This window comes from Somniosus microcephalus, chromosome 11 (assembly GCF_052327205.1).
Source record: "Somniosus microcephalus isolate GS21.2 chromosome 11, FLI_Smic_1.0, whole genome shotgun sequence".
In the NCBI taxonomy this organism is placed as follows: Eukaryota; Metazoa; Chordata; class Chondrichthyes; order Squaliformes; family Somniosidae; genus Somniosus; species Somniosus microcephalus.
The window spans coordinates 56,545,556-56,565,820 of NC_140997.1; the positions used below are offsets into that span (position 1 = coordinate 56,545,556).

The following is a 20,265-nucleotide window of genomic DNA, read 5'->3' on the forward strand; positions in this document are numbered from 1 at the left end:
TTTGCCGATTGAAAAAATAGGCAGCATTATTGGCATAAAATTACAAAGGAATATCGACAGATTAAGTGAATGGGCAAAACTGTGGCAAATGGATTTCAATGTAGGCAAATGGCAGGTCATCCACTTTGAACCTAAAAAGGATAGAATGGGGTACTTTCTAAATGGTGAAAAGCTAAAAACAGTGGAGGTCCAAAGAGACTTGGGGGTCCAGGTACATAGATCATTAAAATGTCATGAACAGGTGCAGAGAATAATCAGAAAGGTTAATGGAATGCTGGCCTTTATATCTAAAGAATTAGAATATAAGGGGGTAGAAGTCATGCTGCAGCTATACAAAACCCTGGTTCGACCACACCTGGAGTACTGTGAGCAGTTCTGGGCACCACACCTTAGGAAGGATATAGTGGCCTTGGAGGGAGTGCAGCGTAGGTTTACCAGAATGATGCCTGGACTTCAAGGGTTAAGTTACGAGGAGAGATTACACAAATTAGGATTGTATTCCCTAGAATTTAGAAGGTTAAGGGGTGATCTGATCGAAGTTTTCAAGATATTAAGGAGAACAAAATAGGGCAGATAGAGAGAAACTATTTCCGCTGGTTGGGGATTCTAGGACTAGGGGGCATAGTCTAAAAATTAGCGCCAGACCTTTCAGGAGTGAAAATAGGAAACACTTCTACACATAAAGGGTAGTAGAAGTTTGGAACTCTCTTCCGCAAATGGTAATTGATGCTAGATCAATTGTTAATTTTAAATCGGAGATTGATAGCTTTTTGTTAACCAAAAGTATTAAGGGATATGGGCCAAAGACGGGTATATGGAGTTAGGTCGCAGATCATCCATGATCTAATTGAATGGCAGAACAGGCTCGAGAGGCTGAATGGCCTACTCCTGTTCCTGTGTTCCTAAAAATGCTTGCTTCTAGTTCCTATACTCAAAGGGGTAAAATCTACATAATTCATTTTTTTTAAAACAAAAAGGGTCCATTTAGAGTTTTAAAAGAAAGAAACCTAATTAAAATCTTACTTTATAAAAAAAAAAGAAATTGTACTGTAATGCAAACATTAGAAAAAAGAACTGTAAGCTTGATGAAAGTATTGGCAACGCCCTTAACTAATGGGATAGGTTTTACGAAGTATTTTTATTTTGCATTACATTTGCTTTCTTTACCATTGAAACACGGTGGATACATGTCTGTTAAGAGTGTTTGGCACCAGAAGAGTCCATTTCTTCTATATTTACACAGAGATATGTCTACTACATTGATCATGGCATCCAACCTGATATGATTGAACCACAAAAGCCTGAACAGATAAACCGAATAGAACAACTTTTGCCAAGAGAGCTTAGAAGTGTTCCTGATTTGCAGCCACTGCACGATGAATTGCTTGAGGAGGTCAATAGTGACTATGACAGCAGCCTTAGGAAAGCCATTGGTAAGATAATAAGCTTAGTTAACTGATAGTGGATGAAATGTTAAAAGGAAGACCGGTTTCTTTCCCCTTTCAGAGTCCTCCCATACTATTTTTCCCTCCTTGCAGAAACTACATTTACTGCTTTCCTCAATGGTCCAGAAACACTGACCCTGATATTAACTGGGAAGGAGCGCGGTAGTGTGGGGAACACCTGGCAAGGCCGGCGACCTGGGGGTCATGCTGATCTTAATTTAGGGCCCTCCCATTATTTTAACTGCCCCCCCATCTGGTTTCTGCCAGTTAAATGTTTTAAATCTGTTGGAAAGGATGAAGCTAGCGTCCTGTGTAATTTTTTTTGCAGTTCCCAAATAAATAAAATCCTCCTATTGTGAATAAATAAAACCCTCTATATTTCTGTCACCAACTGGGTGTGCTAATGACTTTAAAATAATTTCCACGAGCTTTAAATGTTCCTGAATCATATCCAGAGTGCCAACTGCATTAAATCACACGGTACTATGGAAAGTGGCCTGTTATACTGGATAGCTGAAAACAGATCCAAACAGAATTTTACTAACAATAAATGTTACTGCTATAATATCATTATAATTATTATAGAAAAGCATAGAAATTAGCCAGCCACAAGGTAAAATGTGATTGCTTTTGAGTCAGAGAAACGGATTTTTGAATGTGATTTCTCTTTTGTCTTTTCCATATGATGGGAAGTAATTTTCAATCACCTAAAATACTTTGACAGTACTGTATGCATAATGGAATCTGGCAACAAATTTTACTTCAACATATTTCTAAAACTGTGGATACAAGTTTGTGAAGTTGATTCAATGTTTTACTGCAATTTTTTTCAGTTAACTACATCTTAAAGGATCCTTCTGAAAAGATGAGGCTTTTTGTTTCTTCTGTGCCTCGGCCTTTCCCTCATAGAGTAATTCGTGCTCCAGTTCCTTGGCACAATGCGTACCGTAAAGCTAAGGCTTGGAATGAATCTCATCTCTTCGTTGTCAATCCAATGATGATTTTACTACAGGAGATCTGGTACACAAAGTAAGACAATTAACTGTAGGCTGACTTTGAGTTTGATTGCACAACCTCTTTTTGCTTGTCTTTTATACAAATTACTTCACGAATAGTGCATGACTTAGCAGTTCTACAAATAAAACAATTGCTAAACCATTCTATTTTGTACAAGTTATGTGTCTTCATTTGAGTCAACCCAAAGTTCTTCTGGTCAAAGTATTTTGGATGATCTAAAGTAATCAGAGTTCACATTTTTGGTTGAAAGCATGGTTACGATGCCCCCTGTAATTGAATAGCTTCTATTCATTGACCCGGCTTACACATGAATAATGGTGATGTATCAGAGGCTGCCCATGTTCATTGTCTTCAGGAGAGGAAAGGAGAACTTGATGAAAGTGTACATTGAAAAGAGGATTTTACAAATTTGTGCTAACGCCAGGGAGCCTTACGCGATGGCTGTGTAAATTGGGAATTCATGAAAGTAGTGCCCATGATTTCCCATCCATTAACTTTTTAATGGACTGAAAATCACAGGGAGTGCTCTTGCAATTTCACTATGTGTGGCTGGTGGCCTATTCACCAATGTCTCTAATGTATGTTTCTTTAACAGAATGCACTTCATGGAAATGCATATGACATGGTTTTTATTCCACCTGTGAGGTTACAACTTTGCGAATATGCTGTTTCCCCAAATTCAAAAGCACCCTTTATCACAATCTTGCGATCTTTCATTTTCCTCGATCATAGAATCATGTAGTACAGAAGGAGGCTATTTTGTCCATTGTGCCTGTGCCGGCTCTTTGGAAAGAGCTATCCAATTAATACTTCTTTCCCCATAGCTCTGCAAATTTTTCCTTTTCAAGTATATATCCAATTTGCTTCCGAAAGTTACTATCGAAACTGCTTCCACCACCCTTTCAGGCAGTGCATTCCAGATCATAACTCGAAGAGTTTTTAAAAAATGTTTCCTCATTTCCACCCCCTCCCTCTAGTTCTTTTGCCAATTATCTTAAATCTGTGTCCCCTGTTTACTGACACTCCTGCCAGTGGAAACAGTTTCTTCTTATTTACTCTGTCAAAATCCCTCATAATTTTGAGCACCTCTATTAAATCTCCTCTTAACCTTCTCTGCTCTAAGGAGACCAATCCCACCTACTCCAGTCTCTCCACATAACTGAAGTCCCTCCTACCTGGTGCTGTTTTAATAAATCTCCTCTGCACCCTCTCCAAGGCCTTGACATCCTTCCTAAAGTGTGGTGTCCAGAATTTGACACAATGTGGGTCATTTTAACCTAACTTGCTGGGTGGGAAACGTATGGGATCGGTGGAACACCAGTTTTACACTCTGCCCAATATTACTCTCCATTGACTTCAATGGAATGGGTTAGGTTAATATTTCCTCCAGTACTCCAGTTGAGGCCTAACCAGTGATTTATAACTTCTTTGCTTTTGTACTCTATGCCTCTATTTATAAAGCCAAGGATCCTATATGCTCTTTTAACAGCCTTATCAACTTTTCCTGTAACCTTCAAAGATTTGTGTTTGTGAACCCCCCTAGGTCTCTCCATTCCTGCACTCCTTTAAAATTGTATCATTTAGTTTATAGTGCCTCTCCATTTTTCTATCCAAAATGCATCAATTGGTCTGAAACAAAGAAATCTTCCAATGTAGACTTAGATATAATATCCTTTATATATACTTGAATTGGATATACCCTTGACCAGAGTAAAATTTTAAAAAAAGTAACTGGTGTGTACTTTCAAATACAGCTGAACATAGGAATGGGAGTAGACCATTGAGCCCCTCGAGCCTGTTCCGCCATTCAGTGAGATCATGGCTGATCTGTGACCTAACTCCATATACCCGCCTTTGCCCCATATCCCTTAACACCTGTAGTTAACAAAAATTTACCAACCTGAGTTAAAATGAACAATTTGACTCTGCATCAATTGTCATTTGCAGAAGAGAGTTCCAAACTTCTACCACCCTTTGCGTGTCGAAGTGTTTCCTAACTTCAGTCCTGAAAAACCTGGCTTTAACTTTTAGGCTATGTCCCCTAGTCTTAGACTCCCCAACCAGCGGAAATAGTTTCTCTCTATCTACCCTATCTGTTCCTCTTAATATCTTAAACTTCGATCAAATCACCCCTAAACCTTCTAAATTCTAATTTGTGTAATCTCTCCTCATAATTTAACCCTTAGTCCAGGTATCATTCAGACCTAATTTGATTTATAATTATGTTACTGTACATTATAAGATTTATGCAATATGCATGTATTTTAGATTATGAAGTTGTTGCATTTAGTATTATACATGGCCAAAATAGTAGTATAAAATCACATGTTAAACTCCTTTGCTGCAGTAGAATAGCTTTTTGCTTCTCATCCATTTTCATTTGTCTGCTGTCGCTGATAAAAATAATCTAAAACTGTAAATCAATTAATTTAATGCTTAAGTATAGGATTATGCTGCAATGTGCTGAAGCAAACACTTAAAAATTAAGTAGAATTTAAGAGTTAGCTTCTCTAAGCTTTTTGTTTTAAAAGTCAAATTCATGTCCTGTTTCCAACTGGGTAATAAAAATACTATAATGCATATTTAATCCTCACAACCCCTTTCAATTATATCCTAAATCCTGCTGGCAGTTTATTGCTAAGAAACCTCAGGAGCCAAATTTAACCTGTCAGAAATGTCTGAATTTGAAAACCCACGTTTGGCGCTGAGATCAATTCGCAGCTGTTATAATATGCACCACAGGGAATGCCCCTGTAATTGATAGCGAGGAAATAAATGTGCATAGAATATTGTTTTATGTTTTTTTGACGCGCGATGTAACTGTAATGATCAGTAACCTGTCATTCTGGAATGGTACACTAGGTGGTGCTGTATGTATATAAGAGTGGGCTACCCAGGATGCACTAGGCTACCCACAAGGCAGCAGTCAAGATGGAGGCCTCTACAGATACTGTACCTAGTCCACATGTGCTCAATAAAGTGTCTAGCAAAAGCTAGCTGTTCTTACTAAAAACGACTAGTTATTAATGAACATAACATGGTACCAGGATTGGTAAGATCTACTGAATATTGTGCAATGCGACATGGAGAATTTGAAGCCACCAGAGCGTTTGAAACTCACAGGAAATGTCGACTACAATTGGCAGACTTTTAAACAACAATTCGAACTCTACATTGCTGCCATCGGGTACGGTACGAAGCCAGACGCAAGGAAAATAGCGTTGCTGCTCACAGTTGCAGGCCCACAGGCGATAGAGGTATTTAATACATTTGTATTTAATCCAGAGGAGAACAGAGAAAAATTAGATGATGTGCTAAAGAAGTTTGATACACATTGTTCTCCCAAAAAGAATGAAACCTATGAGAGGTACATCTTCCGTTCTCAGACACAGCAGCAAAATGAGACTCTTGATAGCTTTTTGACTGATCTGAAACTGAAAGCACAGACATGTAATTTCTCTGAGCTGAAAGCATCCATGATTCGTGACCAGATTGTGTTTGGTATTCATGATAAAAAAAAGTCAGGGAACGTCTGTTGAGAGAAACCGAACTAACATTGGAAATTGCTGTGAAAATATGCCAAGCTAGCGAGCTAGCTCAAAAGCATGCCAAGACTTTCAGTGAAATCAATGATGATGCGATTGCAGTAAGTGCTGCTGTCGGTGCTGTGTCCTACAAGGGGAAGAAACATGGGCAGAACAGAAGTGAAAAGCAATCGGAGGAAGGAATTTTTAATTGTAAACGCTGTGGTTACACACACCAGTTAAAACAATGTCCAGCATTTGGAAAAATGTGCACAAAATGTCATGGAAAGAATCACTTTGCCAAACAATGCTTTTCAAAAGTAAAAACTAAGAAAGGGCAATGAGTTAATGTAATTGAGGACACTGATTTAAGTGAGACATTTTTTGTACGAATGGTGTCATGTGACAATGTCAAAAATGATACAGAAAATGTGCAGCCCTCAGATATGGACAATGCTGAACATAAAATTAATGCAGTAAAAGAGGACAAATGGATGATCCCACTGCAGGTAAATGGAGCATTAGTTACATTGAAACTAGACAATGGGGCAAAAGCAAACTTAATCAGTATGAGTGACATTAACAATATGAAAGAAAAGACCAAAATACAGAAAAAGTCAGTACTACTGAAGGACTATAATGGACAGAAAATAGATAGCTTAGGTGTATGCAGACTTAAAGTGACAGTCAAAGACAAAGTGCATCATCTCATGTTTTCTGTTGTGGCTGAAGGACTTGATTCACTACTGGGTGACAAAGCTTGTGAGGACTTAGAACTGGTCAAGAGAGTCTACCGTATAAACTGTGCCATAAGCAGACCAGATGACTCGGTGGATTCTGTAGTGAATAATTTCCAGGATGTGTTCAAAGGATTTGGAGTTCTACCATTCACTTACAAGATCCAGCTAAAGGAGGATGCTCAGCCAGTGGTACATGCTCCACGAAGAGTTCCAGCACCCCTGCGTGACCGGCAAAAGAATGAACTGGACAGAATGACCACACTAGGAGTCATCAGGAAAGTCGAAGAGCCAACAGACTGGGTTAACTCCATGGTATGTGTAAAGAAAAAGAACAATGATCTAAGAATATGCATGGATCCAAAGGACTTAAATGCAAACATAAAACGTGAACACTACCAGATTCCCAAGCGAGAAGAAATCACCAGTGAAATGTCAGGTGCCAGATACTTTACAAAGCTCGATGCCTCACAAGGATTTTGGCAACTAAAACTGGATGAAGAGAGCACCAAATACTGTACCTTCAACACACCATTTGGCAGGTATTGTTTCCTCAGAATGTCTTTCGGGATAATATCTGCATCTGAAATCTTTCATAGAGCGATGGAACACATAATTGAAGGTCTGGAAGGAGTTCGGGTCTATGTTGATGATATCATCATCTGGGGCTCCACACTGAAAGAACACAATGAGAGACTGACTAAAGTGCTACAGAGCATACGCCGGAATGGACTGAAGCTCAACAAAGCCAAGTGTCAGTTTGGCGTCCAGGAAGTCACTTTCCTAGGAGATATTCTATCTGGTAAAGGAATAGAGCCAGATATGGAAAAAGTAAACGCCATACTCAAAATGCCCGACCCACTGATAAAAAAGGAGTGCTACGCATCATGGGGATGATAAACTTCATTGGAAAGTTCATTCCTAACTTGTCAGCCAAGACAGCCTGTCTACGAGACCTGCTGCATAAAACAAATGAGTTCGCATGGACAGAAAGACATGAACAAGAGTGGATGAACCTCAAAACAGTGCTGACAACCACACCTGTACTCACCTTCTTTGACCCAACAAAAAGAATCAAAGTGTCAACGGATGCATCAAAAGATGGCCTAGGTGCGGTCTTGCTACAAGCAGAGGGTGAAGATTGGAAGCCTGTTGCCTATGCCTCCAGGTCTATGACTGATACGGAGTGTCGATACGCCCAGATTGAAAAGGAATGTCTAGACTTGGTAGTTGGACTAGAAAAGTTTCATGGCTACATATATGGACTTCCCACCTTCACAGTTGAGACAGACCACAGCCCACTGGTTGCCATCATAAAAAAGAACCTGAATGAGATGTCTCCAAGGATTCAACGACTCATGATGAAGCTGCAAAGATATGACTTTGAACTGATCTACACACCAGGCAAATACATAGTGTTAGCAGATGCACTATCCCGAGCACCCACAATGAGTCGTGAGCTCTACTGAAGAAGACGTGGATGTTCATGTGAGTATGGTCACTGCTGTGTTGCCCGTGTCAGACACAAAATCAAAGCAAATAGCAGAAGAAACAGTAAAAGATACAGTATTACAAACAGTAATAGAGAACATTCATCATGGTTGGCCAAAAGGTTCCTGTCCAAAATATTTTCACAAGGTCAGAATTGAGTGTCGCAAGTGGACTATTACTAAAACAGAACAGAATAGTCATTCCACAGGCTCTACGTCAAGACATGCTCAAAAGGATTCATGAGGGACACCTCTGAATTGGAAAAATGCAAAAGGAGAGCAAGAGACACTGTTTATTGGCCTGGCATAAATAAGGACATTGAGAACATGATAGGCAAATGTGAGACATGTCAGAAACACCAAAACAAACAAGCAAAGGAACCAATGATAGTAGCTGACATACCAACAGCACCATGGCAAAAGGTTGGTATGGACCTTTTTCATTTAAATGGTAAAGACTATCTAATAGTGATTGACTACTATTCTAACTATCCTGAGATGGCGCTGCTCTCAAGCACCACAGCAAGCAGTGTCATAATGCATGTGAAATCCATCTTCGCCAGACATGGAATTCCCAGGATTGCCGTTAGCGACAATGGTCCGTGCTTCAACTGTAAGGAGTGGCAACAGTTTGCAGCACATTATGACTTTCAACACCACATCCAGTCCTTTGTATGCTCAGTCGAATGGTAAGGCAGAGAAAGGTGTTCAAGTTCTCAAGCAGCTACTGAAGAAAGCGACAGAAAGCAAGTCTGATCCTTATCTCGCCCTGCTGAGCTACCGAGCCTCACCTTTAGACTCTGGTTCTTCACCTGCTGAACTCCTAATGGGTCGCAAGTTGCGTACCACACTACCCTGCTGTGCAAAAGAAAAGCAGAGTAAGGAACTGAGACAGAGACTTCAACTGTTAAAGCTGAAACAGAAATCAAACTATGACAAGTCATCCAAAACTCTGAAACCATTGACAAGGGATGATGTTGTCAGGATTGAGGATCCAGATGCATGGAACAGGAAAGTTACAGTTCTTGAGGAAGTAGGACCAAGGTCATACACTGTTAGAACTGAGGAAGGACAGATTCTCAGGAGGAACCGCCGTTCCCTCCTAAAAACACAAGAGACTATCGAAGAGCAAATCGATGACAATGCCGCAACTGAATCTTGTCACTCACCACCAGAACAATCTAACACAAATACACATACAGGCTCTCATGAAAACACACCAGACTTACCTGTGCTGAGAAGATCCACACGTGAAGGAAAAAAGCCGATAGACTTAATCTTTGAGTACTGTGGTAAACCACTGTTTGTATTCCTGTTTGTCCTGTTTGTATTCCACTGTGTACATGCCTGGACATGCCTCGGCTGACTCCTCCCACAGGTCCTAGTATAAAGGTGACTGCTCCCCAGCCCTTTGTATCCTGGACCGGTCGACCACGCGAGGCAGACCTCCATTCTGTTGTTAATAAAAGCCTTTAGTTACTCTTCTAACTCTCAGTCTTTTATGAGTAATTGATAGCGCATCAATTTTATTAACAACATTTTTATAATGGAGAAGATCCTCACACCAGCATGCCTGGACTTAGATCATCGGGAGGCGGACTCATCCACCAAGTTTACTCACTGGCTTAAGTGTTTCGAAAAATTCCTGACCGCCTCCGAAGCAATCAAATCGGACGGGGACAAACTGGATGTCCTGACCTCCAAAGTGAACCACCGAGTGTACTCGGTCATCCAAGACGCGACCTCGTACGCGGATGCTATCAAGCTCCTCAAGGACCAGTACACGCGCCCAGTGAACGAAGTGTACGCCAGGCACCTCCTGGGGAGTCGTAAACAACAACCTGGGGAATCGACCGTGGAATACCTTCAGGCACTGTCTGTGCTTGGCCGGGCCTGTGGTTGTAAGGATGTAAAGGCCGCCGTGTACAAAGAGGAACTTATCCGGGACGCTTTTGTAGCGGGCCACAGATCCAATTACACCCGACAGCGACTGTTGGAGCAGAGTAACCTCGACCTCAACAAGGCCTCTGAACTCGCACTATCGTTGGATGCAGCCTACCAGGGCATGGATGCCTACTCCTCTGCACCGTGGACGCCGCGGGGAATGACAGCCTGGGACACGGTAGGACCGCCTCATAGCGCCGTGCCACCCCAGCCACACCCCAACAACAGCCCAACTACCGCAGCAGTGTCCCAAGGCCAGACAGCAGTGCCCCAAGGCCAGAAATGCTACTTCTGTGGCCAGGCAAAACACCCCAGAGCGCGCTGCCCGGCGAAAAACGCGATCTGCTCGGGCTGCGGGAAGAAGGGACACTACGCTAGCGTCTGCAGGGCCAAAGCCACCCCGAACCCCAGCAGCGCCGCGTGTGGGCCATGCGGGCCGCCATCTTGGACCTCCCCGGCCATGTGCGAATCACCGGTACAGCAGCCATTTTGGACGCCTCCAGCCACATGGGGATCATGGACGCCGCCATCGTGGACGACAGCCGGGACGCAGCAGGCCCCCGACACCGCCTCATCCGATACCCGCAGCGACACACCGACCCCTACGCTGGCATCCGTTACACTGGACCAAGCGAGACCGTACCAACTGGCCAGTTCCACAATGGACATTAACGTAAATGGTCACGATACAATCTGCCTTTTTGACTCTGGGAGCACGGAGAGCTTCATCCACCCCGACACGGTGCGGCGTTGCTCTCTCCCAGTCCCGCCTGCGCAACAGCGGATTTCTATGGCCTCCGAGTCCCAGTCGGCGGACATCGGCGGCTACTGCGTGGTGACACTCGTAGTAGATGGGACCGTGTACGATCATTTTAAACTTCTGGTCCTGCCTGACCTCTGCGCTGCCGTCCTGCTGGGGTTAGATTTTCAGTGCCACCTTAAAAGTGTTACGATGGCGTACGGTGGACCCCTACCCCCACTCACAGTCTGCAGCCAGCAGCTTCCAAATTGCCCGCCGCGCACCAGGTGCAACCTCTCCACACTCAGAGTCACCCCCCCACCACTGTTTGCTAACCTCACACCCGACTGTAAGCCCATCGCCACAAAGAGCAGGCGATACAGTGCCGGGGACAGGGTTTTCATTAAAACCGAAGTGGAGCGGCTCCTGAAAGAAGGGATTATTGAGGGCAGCACCAGCCCCTGGCGAGCCCAGGTTGTGGTCGTTAAGACCGGCGAGAAGCAGCGCCTGGTCATCGACTACAGCCAGACAATAAATCGCTACACCCTGCTGGACGCCTACCCACTCCCCCGTATAGCTGATATGGTCAACCAGATCGCGCAGTACCGCGTCTTCTCGACCATTGACCTGAAATCAGCGTACCACCAGCTCCCCATCCGCCCTGAGGACCGCCAGTACACTGCCTTTGAGGCAAACGGCCGCCTCTATCACTTCCTTAGGGTTCCCTTTGGCGTCACCAACGGGGTCTCCGTCTTCCAAAGGGAGATGGACCGGATGGTAGATCAAAATGCGTTGCAGGCCACTTTCCCATATCCGGACAATGTGACCATCTGCGGCCGTGACTTGCAGGACCATGACGCAAACCTCGAAAAATTCCTCCGCACCGCCCAACTCCTGAACCTGACATATAACAAGGAGAAGTGCATATTCCGCACAAACCGCCTCGCCATCCTTGGCTGTGTTGTGGAACACGGAGTCATCGGCCCCGACCCCGACCGGATGCGTCCCCTTATGGAACTTCCACTGCCTCAAGGCCCTGAAGAGGTGCCTAGGGTTTTTCTCCTATTACGCCCAGTGGGTCCCCTACTATGCGGACAAGGCCCGTCCGCTGATCAAGTCCACCTCTTTTCCCTTGACGGCAGAGGCCCGCTTAGCCTTCCACCGTATCAAGGAGGACATTGCCAAAGCCACCATGCACGCAGTGGACGAATCCATCCCCTTCCAGGTGGAAAGCGACGCGTCCGACTTTGCCCTGGCCGCTACCCTCAATCAGGCGGGGAGACCCGTGGCCTTCTTTTCACGAACCCTCCAAGGCCCGGAGACCAGACACTCCGCTGTTGAGAAGGAGGCCCAGGCGATTGTGGAGGCTGTGCGTCATTGGAGGCACTACCTGGCCGGAAAACGATTTACCCTGCTCACTGACCAGCGTTCAGTTGCTTTTATGTTTAACAACAAGCAGAGGGGCAAAATCAAAAATGACAAGATCTTGAGGTGGAGAATCGAACTTTCCACCTACAACTACGAGATCTTGTACCGGCCCGGGAAGCTAAATGAACCCCCGGATGCGCTATCGCGTGGCACCTGCGCCAGCGCGCAGATCGATAGACTGCGGGCCCTCCACAATGACCTCTGCCACCCGGGGGTCACCAGGTTCTTCCACCTCATCAAGGCCCCGCAACCTGCCTTACTCTATTGAGGAGGTCAGCACCATGACCAGGAACTGCCAAGTCTGCGCTGAGTGCAAACCGCACTTTTATAGACCAGACAGGGCCCACCTGATAAAAGCCACTCGCCCCTTCGAGCGCCTGAGCGTTGATTTTAAAGGGCCTCTCCCCTCCTCCGACCGCAATGTGTACTTCCTCAATATTATTGATGAGTACTCCCGTTTCCCGTTCGCCTTCCCCTGCCCGGACATGACCAGTGCCACAGTCATTAAATGTCTGAACAACCTCTTCACCCTGTTCGGCTTCCCCAGCTATATCCATAGCGACCGGGGCTCATCGTTTATGAGCGACGAACTCCGTCAGTACCTGCTAACTAGGGGTATTGCCACAAGCAGGACCACCAGTTACAACCCCCGGGGGAACGGACAGGTGGAAAGAGAAAATGCGACAGTTTGGAAGGCCGTCCTGCTAGCCTTAAAGTCTAGGGGCCTTCCAACCTCCCGCTGGCAGGATGTGCTCCCCGATGCGCTTCACTCTATTCGGTCACTGCTCTGCACTGCCACTAACACCACCCCTCATGAGAAAATGTTTGTCTTCCCAAGGAAGTCCACATCGGGGACATCGCTACCGCCATGGCTGACGTCCCCAGGGCCGGTCCTACTGAGAAGACACGTGAGGACCCATAAAACGGACCCCCTGGTCGAGAGGGTCGACCTCCTCCACGCCAACCCCCAGTATGCTTACATCGCATACCCGGACGGGCGGGAGGACACAGTCTCCATAAGAGACCTTGCACCCTCGGGGGCCGCAGTAACCCACTACCCACTACCACCCCCCCCCCCCCCCCCACGATCCGATATCCAGCCCCAGCAGACGGCAGGCCTGGGCCCCGCGACCCGCTCGACATCTACGAGGACGACACGCCTGTGCCACAGCCTACGCTGGACTCGACGCCGGAAGCTTCACTACCCCTGCCGTCGCCACGCCGATCACAGCGGCAGACAAGACCTCCGGAGAGACTCCAATACACTAACTTTTAATACACTTCACCCCGCCGGACTCAATTTTAAACAAGGGGTGAATGTGGTAAACCACTGTTTGTATTCCTGTTTGTCCTGTTTGTATTCCACAGTGTACATGCCTGGACATGCCTCGGCTGACTCCTCCCACAGGTCCTAGTATAAAGGTGACTGCTCCCCAGCCCTTTGTATCCTGGACCGGTCGACCACGCGAGGCAGACCTCCATTCTGTTGTTAATAAAAGCCTTTAGTTACTCTTCTAACTCTCAGTCTTTTATGAGTAATTGATAGCGCATCAAGTACAAAGAAAACTACATTGAAAATGTATTGACTGTTGAAGATGTTTATGTTGTTATTGATTGATATTGATTGATACTGATTTTGTTTAACCTCAAAGAAAGGGGGATGTAATGATCAGTAACCTGTCATTCTGGAATGGTACACTAGGTGGTGCTGTATGTATATAAGAGTGGGCTACCCAGGATGCACTGGGCTACCCACAAGGCAGTAGTCAAGATGGAGGCCTCTACAGATACTGTACCTAGTCCACATGTGCTCAATAAAGTGTCTAGCAAAAGCTAGCTGTTCTTAATAAAAACGACTATTTATTAATGAACATAACAGTAACTACCAAGCATTTAGACTTAAATGGTAACAGGAGGATGCAATTCAATCTGCAGGTGTATTGCTTTAATAACTCGACCATCTGCTTCATTCAGGTTCAATAATTTTCGATTTGTTCGACTGAAAGAACTAAAAACAGAAGAACTTCCTCTTCTCCCTCAAGAGTTTGAAGATCTTGTCAAAAAACAGTGTGCAGAGGCTCGTTATATCCTTGAAAACATGTCAGTATGGTATATTTTATGTAAATGAAAACATGTAGAAGCACAATGGTTGTTTATACACTACAATTCTTTTGCATTATTGATGAATTTTGGGGCTTTTTGAGATGAAGGGTGTCAGTGAAAGAAAAACTTTTTTTTTCACCATTATGCATCTAGCATCATCTTTATAGTAGTCAGAGTGAAGTGCATTACAAGTTAAAGTTCCTTCCATTCTGGCTGTGAATATGCTGTTACCCCATATTCAAAAGCAAGCTCTTACTGGAACCTTGTGATCTTTCCGTTTACTGCGTCAGCTGTCTCCTTGGCCTATCAGACAGATTCTTTGCTATGAACTCACACCAACTAGGAAATGAGATGACAATGATCGGACTCATGTAATGTAGAGCTTTGCAGCCAGCAGATAGAGGAGACTTGCATTCCATCAGACTTGGCTGGGTGTGAATAATGGTCCCAGGGTTATTTAAACATTTCTATTGCTCCCAATATAAAATAAAGGTAGTTTGCATAGTTATTGGAGCCGATTTTGGTCTTGGTATCGTTCCGCTTTTTGGTGGGAACAGGGTAGTAGCGAGAGCAAAATCACAGTGAAGGACTTACCACTCTGTTCCTGCCAAAGTCCGGTCTGCCACAATTTTAGAGCGGCTCGGAAGTAAGTGTCCAAGGCTCACACTGGAAATAGACAGGAGTCTCATTAATTTATGCTAATCGTACATGGGACCCCGATGCAGTTTTGATGCGGGAACATGCAGTGCCCACCGCACGTAGGGCAGCTAAACTATGTGTCCTTAAAGGGACCACTGGAGGCTGCTCCGAAAATGCTGAAGGTGAGTGGATTTAAACATTTTTGTGGGGTCAGGGAGAGCCCTACAAAAATCTTCCAGCCTGGTGTCCGACTTTATGGGGCCCTCCTCTCCCCTTCTTCCCGCCCACCGACTGACGATTGCCTGGCCCTCCTCTTTGAGATTAAACTGCCAGTGCAGCTTTGCGGAGGAGTCACTGGATCCCATCCTCTAATCAGTGAGCTGCCTGTCAAAGCTCGCTGATATTTTAACAAGGCTCGACCATGAAAATGACTTGGGACTCTGATGAAACCTTATCGGACAGGTCTCTTAGGCTTGGTCTCTCTTGGCTTTTCAGAAGAGCAGTATTTTTGCCTTGAAACTTAAATTAACCCGTTAGTTTATGCTTGCAGATGGGTTCCAACCTATGCTACTCTCTTCCTTACTCACAAAGAGAAGTGGATGCATCTGGTGCCACAAAATGATTGTGATTCCACTCAACAAGTTAAAGAATTCTTTGCGTGTGCTGCCTCTATCATGTCTCTGCAACTAAGGGAGGCTGTTGCCAACTCTTTGGAGGATCTCCTCTCATTTTTTACAGTACACAAGGTACAATAGAAATGTTTATTAAAAATAACGAGGTATGCATGAATCAAAGGACATTAAAAAGACACATTTTACTGAACTAATATTAGGGATGTTTTTGTTTAGTTGGATAGACAGTTTGTTGTCATATTTGTCTTTCAAGGTCCCATGGTATGTAAAGTATATTTTAATAAATACTATACTGTTAAGCTTTGATAGTCTGGTAAAACGCTACACTGCAAATAAGCAGTTTATTTGTGAATTCATTCTTTGATTATTTAAACAAAAATTAATTTTCACTAAATGTAGTGGCAATATTACCCACATTTATGCACATGCTTGTAAGGGCCTTTGGTAATGGTATTTACTGCTATTGATTGAACAGGATGGAAATGATTTTGGAGATGAATACCATGAGATGCGATATGTTAGGCCACAAATCATGATCCTCAAACTAAAAGTGGAAGAACCTAAAATAATTTTTGAACCAAGCCTGGATGAGTGCTGGGATCTAATTAATCGATGCTACATGGAAATTCTAAACAGCGCTGATGGAATTCTTAAGGTATCTAACGATCTTAGTCTTTTGTTTTTGTCCAAAAAAGCTAATAATGCACTTGATTCTATTAATGGTGAATCGTCTCTGGTTCCTACTTCTTAGATATACAGCTTTAGCAGCTGGTGAACAGCTAGTCGAAAATCTACCGGGGCTGCATTCTGGTGTAAATGCTAGGATGCACCTCCCCTGAACCTCTGGCACTGACTCTGCTCAAGTTCGTGGGGTTAGAAGTATATTCCCTAATTTACATAACCCCAATGGGCATCCATGCCACTAGTGCTGCATCTTTGGTACCCAACAGCTCCAGGGGACTAGGTTGCCCGAGCAACTCCAGCCTCCCAAAAGAAACATTAAACTTCTAATCGGCCTTCTTTGTAAGGGGGTCAAAGTAATCTTAATGTTTTAAATCTTCAGGGGGGCCAGGCTGCATATTTTTGGCCTGACATTTTCCAGTAGAGTAGCAGAACAGAGGTGGACCTTCTGATTTCTCCATCTCTCCCTCTGGTTTTAATGTGCTATGCCTGCAAATATTTCCATAGAAAGCTGGAGGGAAACCTGAATACAAGGCAACTCAAATCTCTCATTCACTTCCTAGTGCCAGTGTAAGAATGCTACTGACATGGGAGTAAGTTGCCTTCCTGCTTGGTCTCTGCTGAGCAAGGGGTAAGGGATGCAGAAACGGGTATAACAAGAAAGGAGAAAATAACACTTATGAAATGGGGGAGGAAAGGAAGTTAATAGAAAATTCATTCATTATAGTGACTTAAGAAAACTGTCATAAAATAGAAGCATCTTACATTTAATTGAATAAGATTGAAAGGCCAGCAAGGAAGATAGTCCAATCTGTCAAATTGGATTATACGGATAGGTCATGTGACAAAGTACTGGGAAACCCACTAATAATTCCAAGCTTGTTTTGCAAACATTTTATACTTAATAAACTGATTTTAAAATGTATACTAGCAATTTAAAATTTATTATAAAGATTTGTATATTACTATCAATCCCCACCAGAACATATTTTGGTAAATTTGTTTTCAATTTATTTCCGCCCCCCCCCCACTGATTTCAAACTGTCCAAGCTATTGCTACAGTTACTCACCGGAACGTGCATCTTCAGCAGGGGTTTAAATCGGGTGAGATTGGATCGGAGTAAAATCGGCAGGGTGTATAACGGGTTGTTCTCACCTGTTTAACGGCCCCCGCTGAAGTCAAAAGTTCCACCCGGTGTTGTAAGGGGTTTTCTCCGATACTGGTCCCTGTTGCACACAGTTCTTGGACGTCAGGACTTATAAGAACAAAATACACATGGCACAGGGTTTTGGCTCAACCTTTGATCCGTTCGTTTATTGAACACGCACACAATTACTTCCCCAGTATAAATCCCTACGATTTATATCAGGCTAACAACCCCAAAATACAAACCCCTACGCAAGGGTCATTTGCATCGACACAATATGACACAGTTAAACCCGTCCGCGATTTGACTGTTACATATGAAGTTACCCAGACTCAATCACAAAAACCCTTATTGTGATCTGACTGAAACTTAAAAACTTAGTCAGACTCGATCACAAAAACCCCCACTATGATTTGACTGAAACATACAATCACCACTCCCGATCGGCTGTCTCTTGGAGTTGATTGTCGGCCCAAATCTTTCTGCTTGCTGTTCTACCGTTGGCTTTCCATACCACTGTCTTCGAAGTGATCTTTTACTTAAATCAAACCCAACTTGCAATCTTGAAACACATTTCCTGGCCCCCTCCTGAGCATATGATGGCCGTTTTAAAATGTATGAATTGTCCCTCGTATTGTCCATTGATTAGAGATACCTTTTTGACAATGCAACCTTACAAGGTGACTGCATATGCGAAGTTGTTGGTTTCTGTTAGCATTCATATTCAAATGGTTCAAGACCCGGCCCATTGTCTAGGCTTGCACTGATACTAGTTATTCGGGAGTCATGGTCTTCTTTAACAATGTAACCCCTTAAGGTAAATGAATATGCGAATGCTGTTGTTCAGAAGCATTCGTATTTTAGATTGTCTGTGATCCAGTCGTAGTTTCGGCTGCAATGTTTGAATTAACCCTTTATTGCCGAGCCCTTTTTGCGGGCTCTGCAGTTCTGGGTTTTTTATATTTCATAGTCCAATTTTTACCGTTTTGGGGGGGGGGACAGATCTTACATCTCCCCCCCCCCCTTTAATATCTCTTACATTAGAGATATTACTCCTGTCCATTCTTCTGTCATGGAGAGTGCATTGTTGGTCCCAGCCAAATCTCACATTTTTTTACACAGTCTATACATTTGATTCTATAATCCCAAATCCCCTTTATACAGTCTTTCCTGTTTTTCCATTTTTACCCTTCGTTTTGTTTTACGCGATAACCTGAACACATACAACACCATAATTAATTGCACAATTATTAATACATGTGAGGCAATTCGGATCCAGGGAGGAATTACAATATTAAACCCAATGTCCCACCAAGGTGGGATGGTCATTTCCCTGATCTCCTCTCGCATTTCTCTGTTTTCCTGCTGGAGAGTGTAGTAATGTTTTTGGGAAAGCTCCACATCCTTTATCAGTTTTGTCAAATGCTCATGTAATGGCGGGATATCCTACCCAAAATGTGATATATAATCTTCTCATAATTCCTGTCCCTCAATCTCATTACCCTCCCCCAGTATCCTCGTTAGCTGATCCTGTAAGGTATTGACCTGCGTTTGCAGCTGGGCATCATCTATACTATTGATCAGTGACGTCCCCGTATTAAAATCCCATGGCCGTGTCATTGATCAATCCCCTCTTCCACCTCCCCAAACCGGTGTGACTGTTGTCAGCTCGTTTATACAAATCCTTCTGACTTTCATCCCCATAGTTCATCTCATAGAATTGCCGGAACATTTCTTTTAATAGTTTCTCGAACAATTTTTCTGTTTCAGCTGGACACCATCGGGGTAGCCGTACCTTTGTCAAATTAAGGATGACAGATGCTACCTCTTAATGCACATCATGGTACAACACCTTCCCTGTTGGAATCAGTACTAACCCATTCCTAGGTCCGGGTGTCATTATGGGCCACTTAACCTCTTTATCCCGTGTCTTTGGGGCTGATGGTAGGGGCTTCTTATCTTGCGCTACTAATTTGGTAGCATTGACTGCGTTTGGAGGTTCTGGGACCACACACGAATCGAAACTCTGAGTCCAGCCTATTCCAGACCCGGAATCTTGCCATTGCCGTTTAAAAGCGATGGTCGCCCCCTTCTGGCATTTACGTTCCGACCCTCCCACGCATACATAAACCCCTTGTTCCTCCTTTCACCACTTGTCCCAACATAATTTCACAACCCCCTTTGTCCCCACATCGGTCTGTACGAGTCGTTTCCCAATCCATGGATTCAATATCCTTTGCCTTGTCTGTTTTCTGTAGCCACCACCACCATCCCACGGAGCTACTTCCCCAGCATTCTAGGCACACTTGCCTTCCCTTGTTCACCAGTACCTTTTTGGTGGTGATATTTAATTTGGGGCAGGGCACTGATGCTTCACCGAATTTGTAACCAGTGTAATTGGAATATTTAGTGGAATTTGACCCCAACCAACCCGGCCATTCTCCCTCATGGAAGTATGTAGCTATCCCGTAAGTGCCCTGTGCTCTACCTCCCTGTGTTATGGTGTGCCTGGCTCCTCCCATACACCCGTAAGTAAACGACATCTTGGTGTCGCCTCGCTCCATCTGTCCTGATCTGATCAGGATTACCAACAGGCCCAGCTACAGAGTGCATTCCATCCTGCGTCCTCCATTCGACTCGCCTCTGCAAATAAAAGAAAAGAAAAATAGCAACGTTCTGTGAGAGGTCTTCCCTCCACAGGTCAAACTTAGGTTATATACGTATTATACATGCTGTGA

The 20,265-nt window shown here is 44.1% G+C and overlaps 1 protein-coding gene across 1 annotated transcript in view; it reads left to right on the forward strand.

Moving 5' to 3' along the window:
• dnah3 (dynein axonemal heavy chain 3) overlaps nt 1-20,265 on the forward strand; it is a 336,640-nt gene that overhangs the window by 54,847 nt on the left and 261,528 nt on the right. The window contains exons 5-9 of the mRNA XM_086000753.1: nt 1,244-1,433; nt 2,279-2,474; nt 14,299-14,424; nt 15,617-15,812; nt 16,174-16,353. Of these exons, the coding sequence (XP_085856879.1) occupies nt 1,244-1,433; nt 2,279-2,474; nt 14,299-14,424; nt 15,617-15,812; nt 16,174-16,353 (888 nt within the window). The remainder of the gene's footprint in view (nt 1-1,243; nt 1,434-2,278; nt 2,475-14,298; nt 14,425-15,616; nt 15,813-16,173; nt 16,354-20,265) is intronic.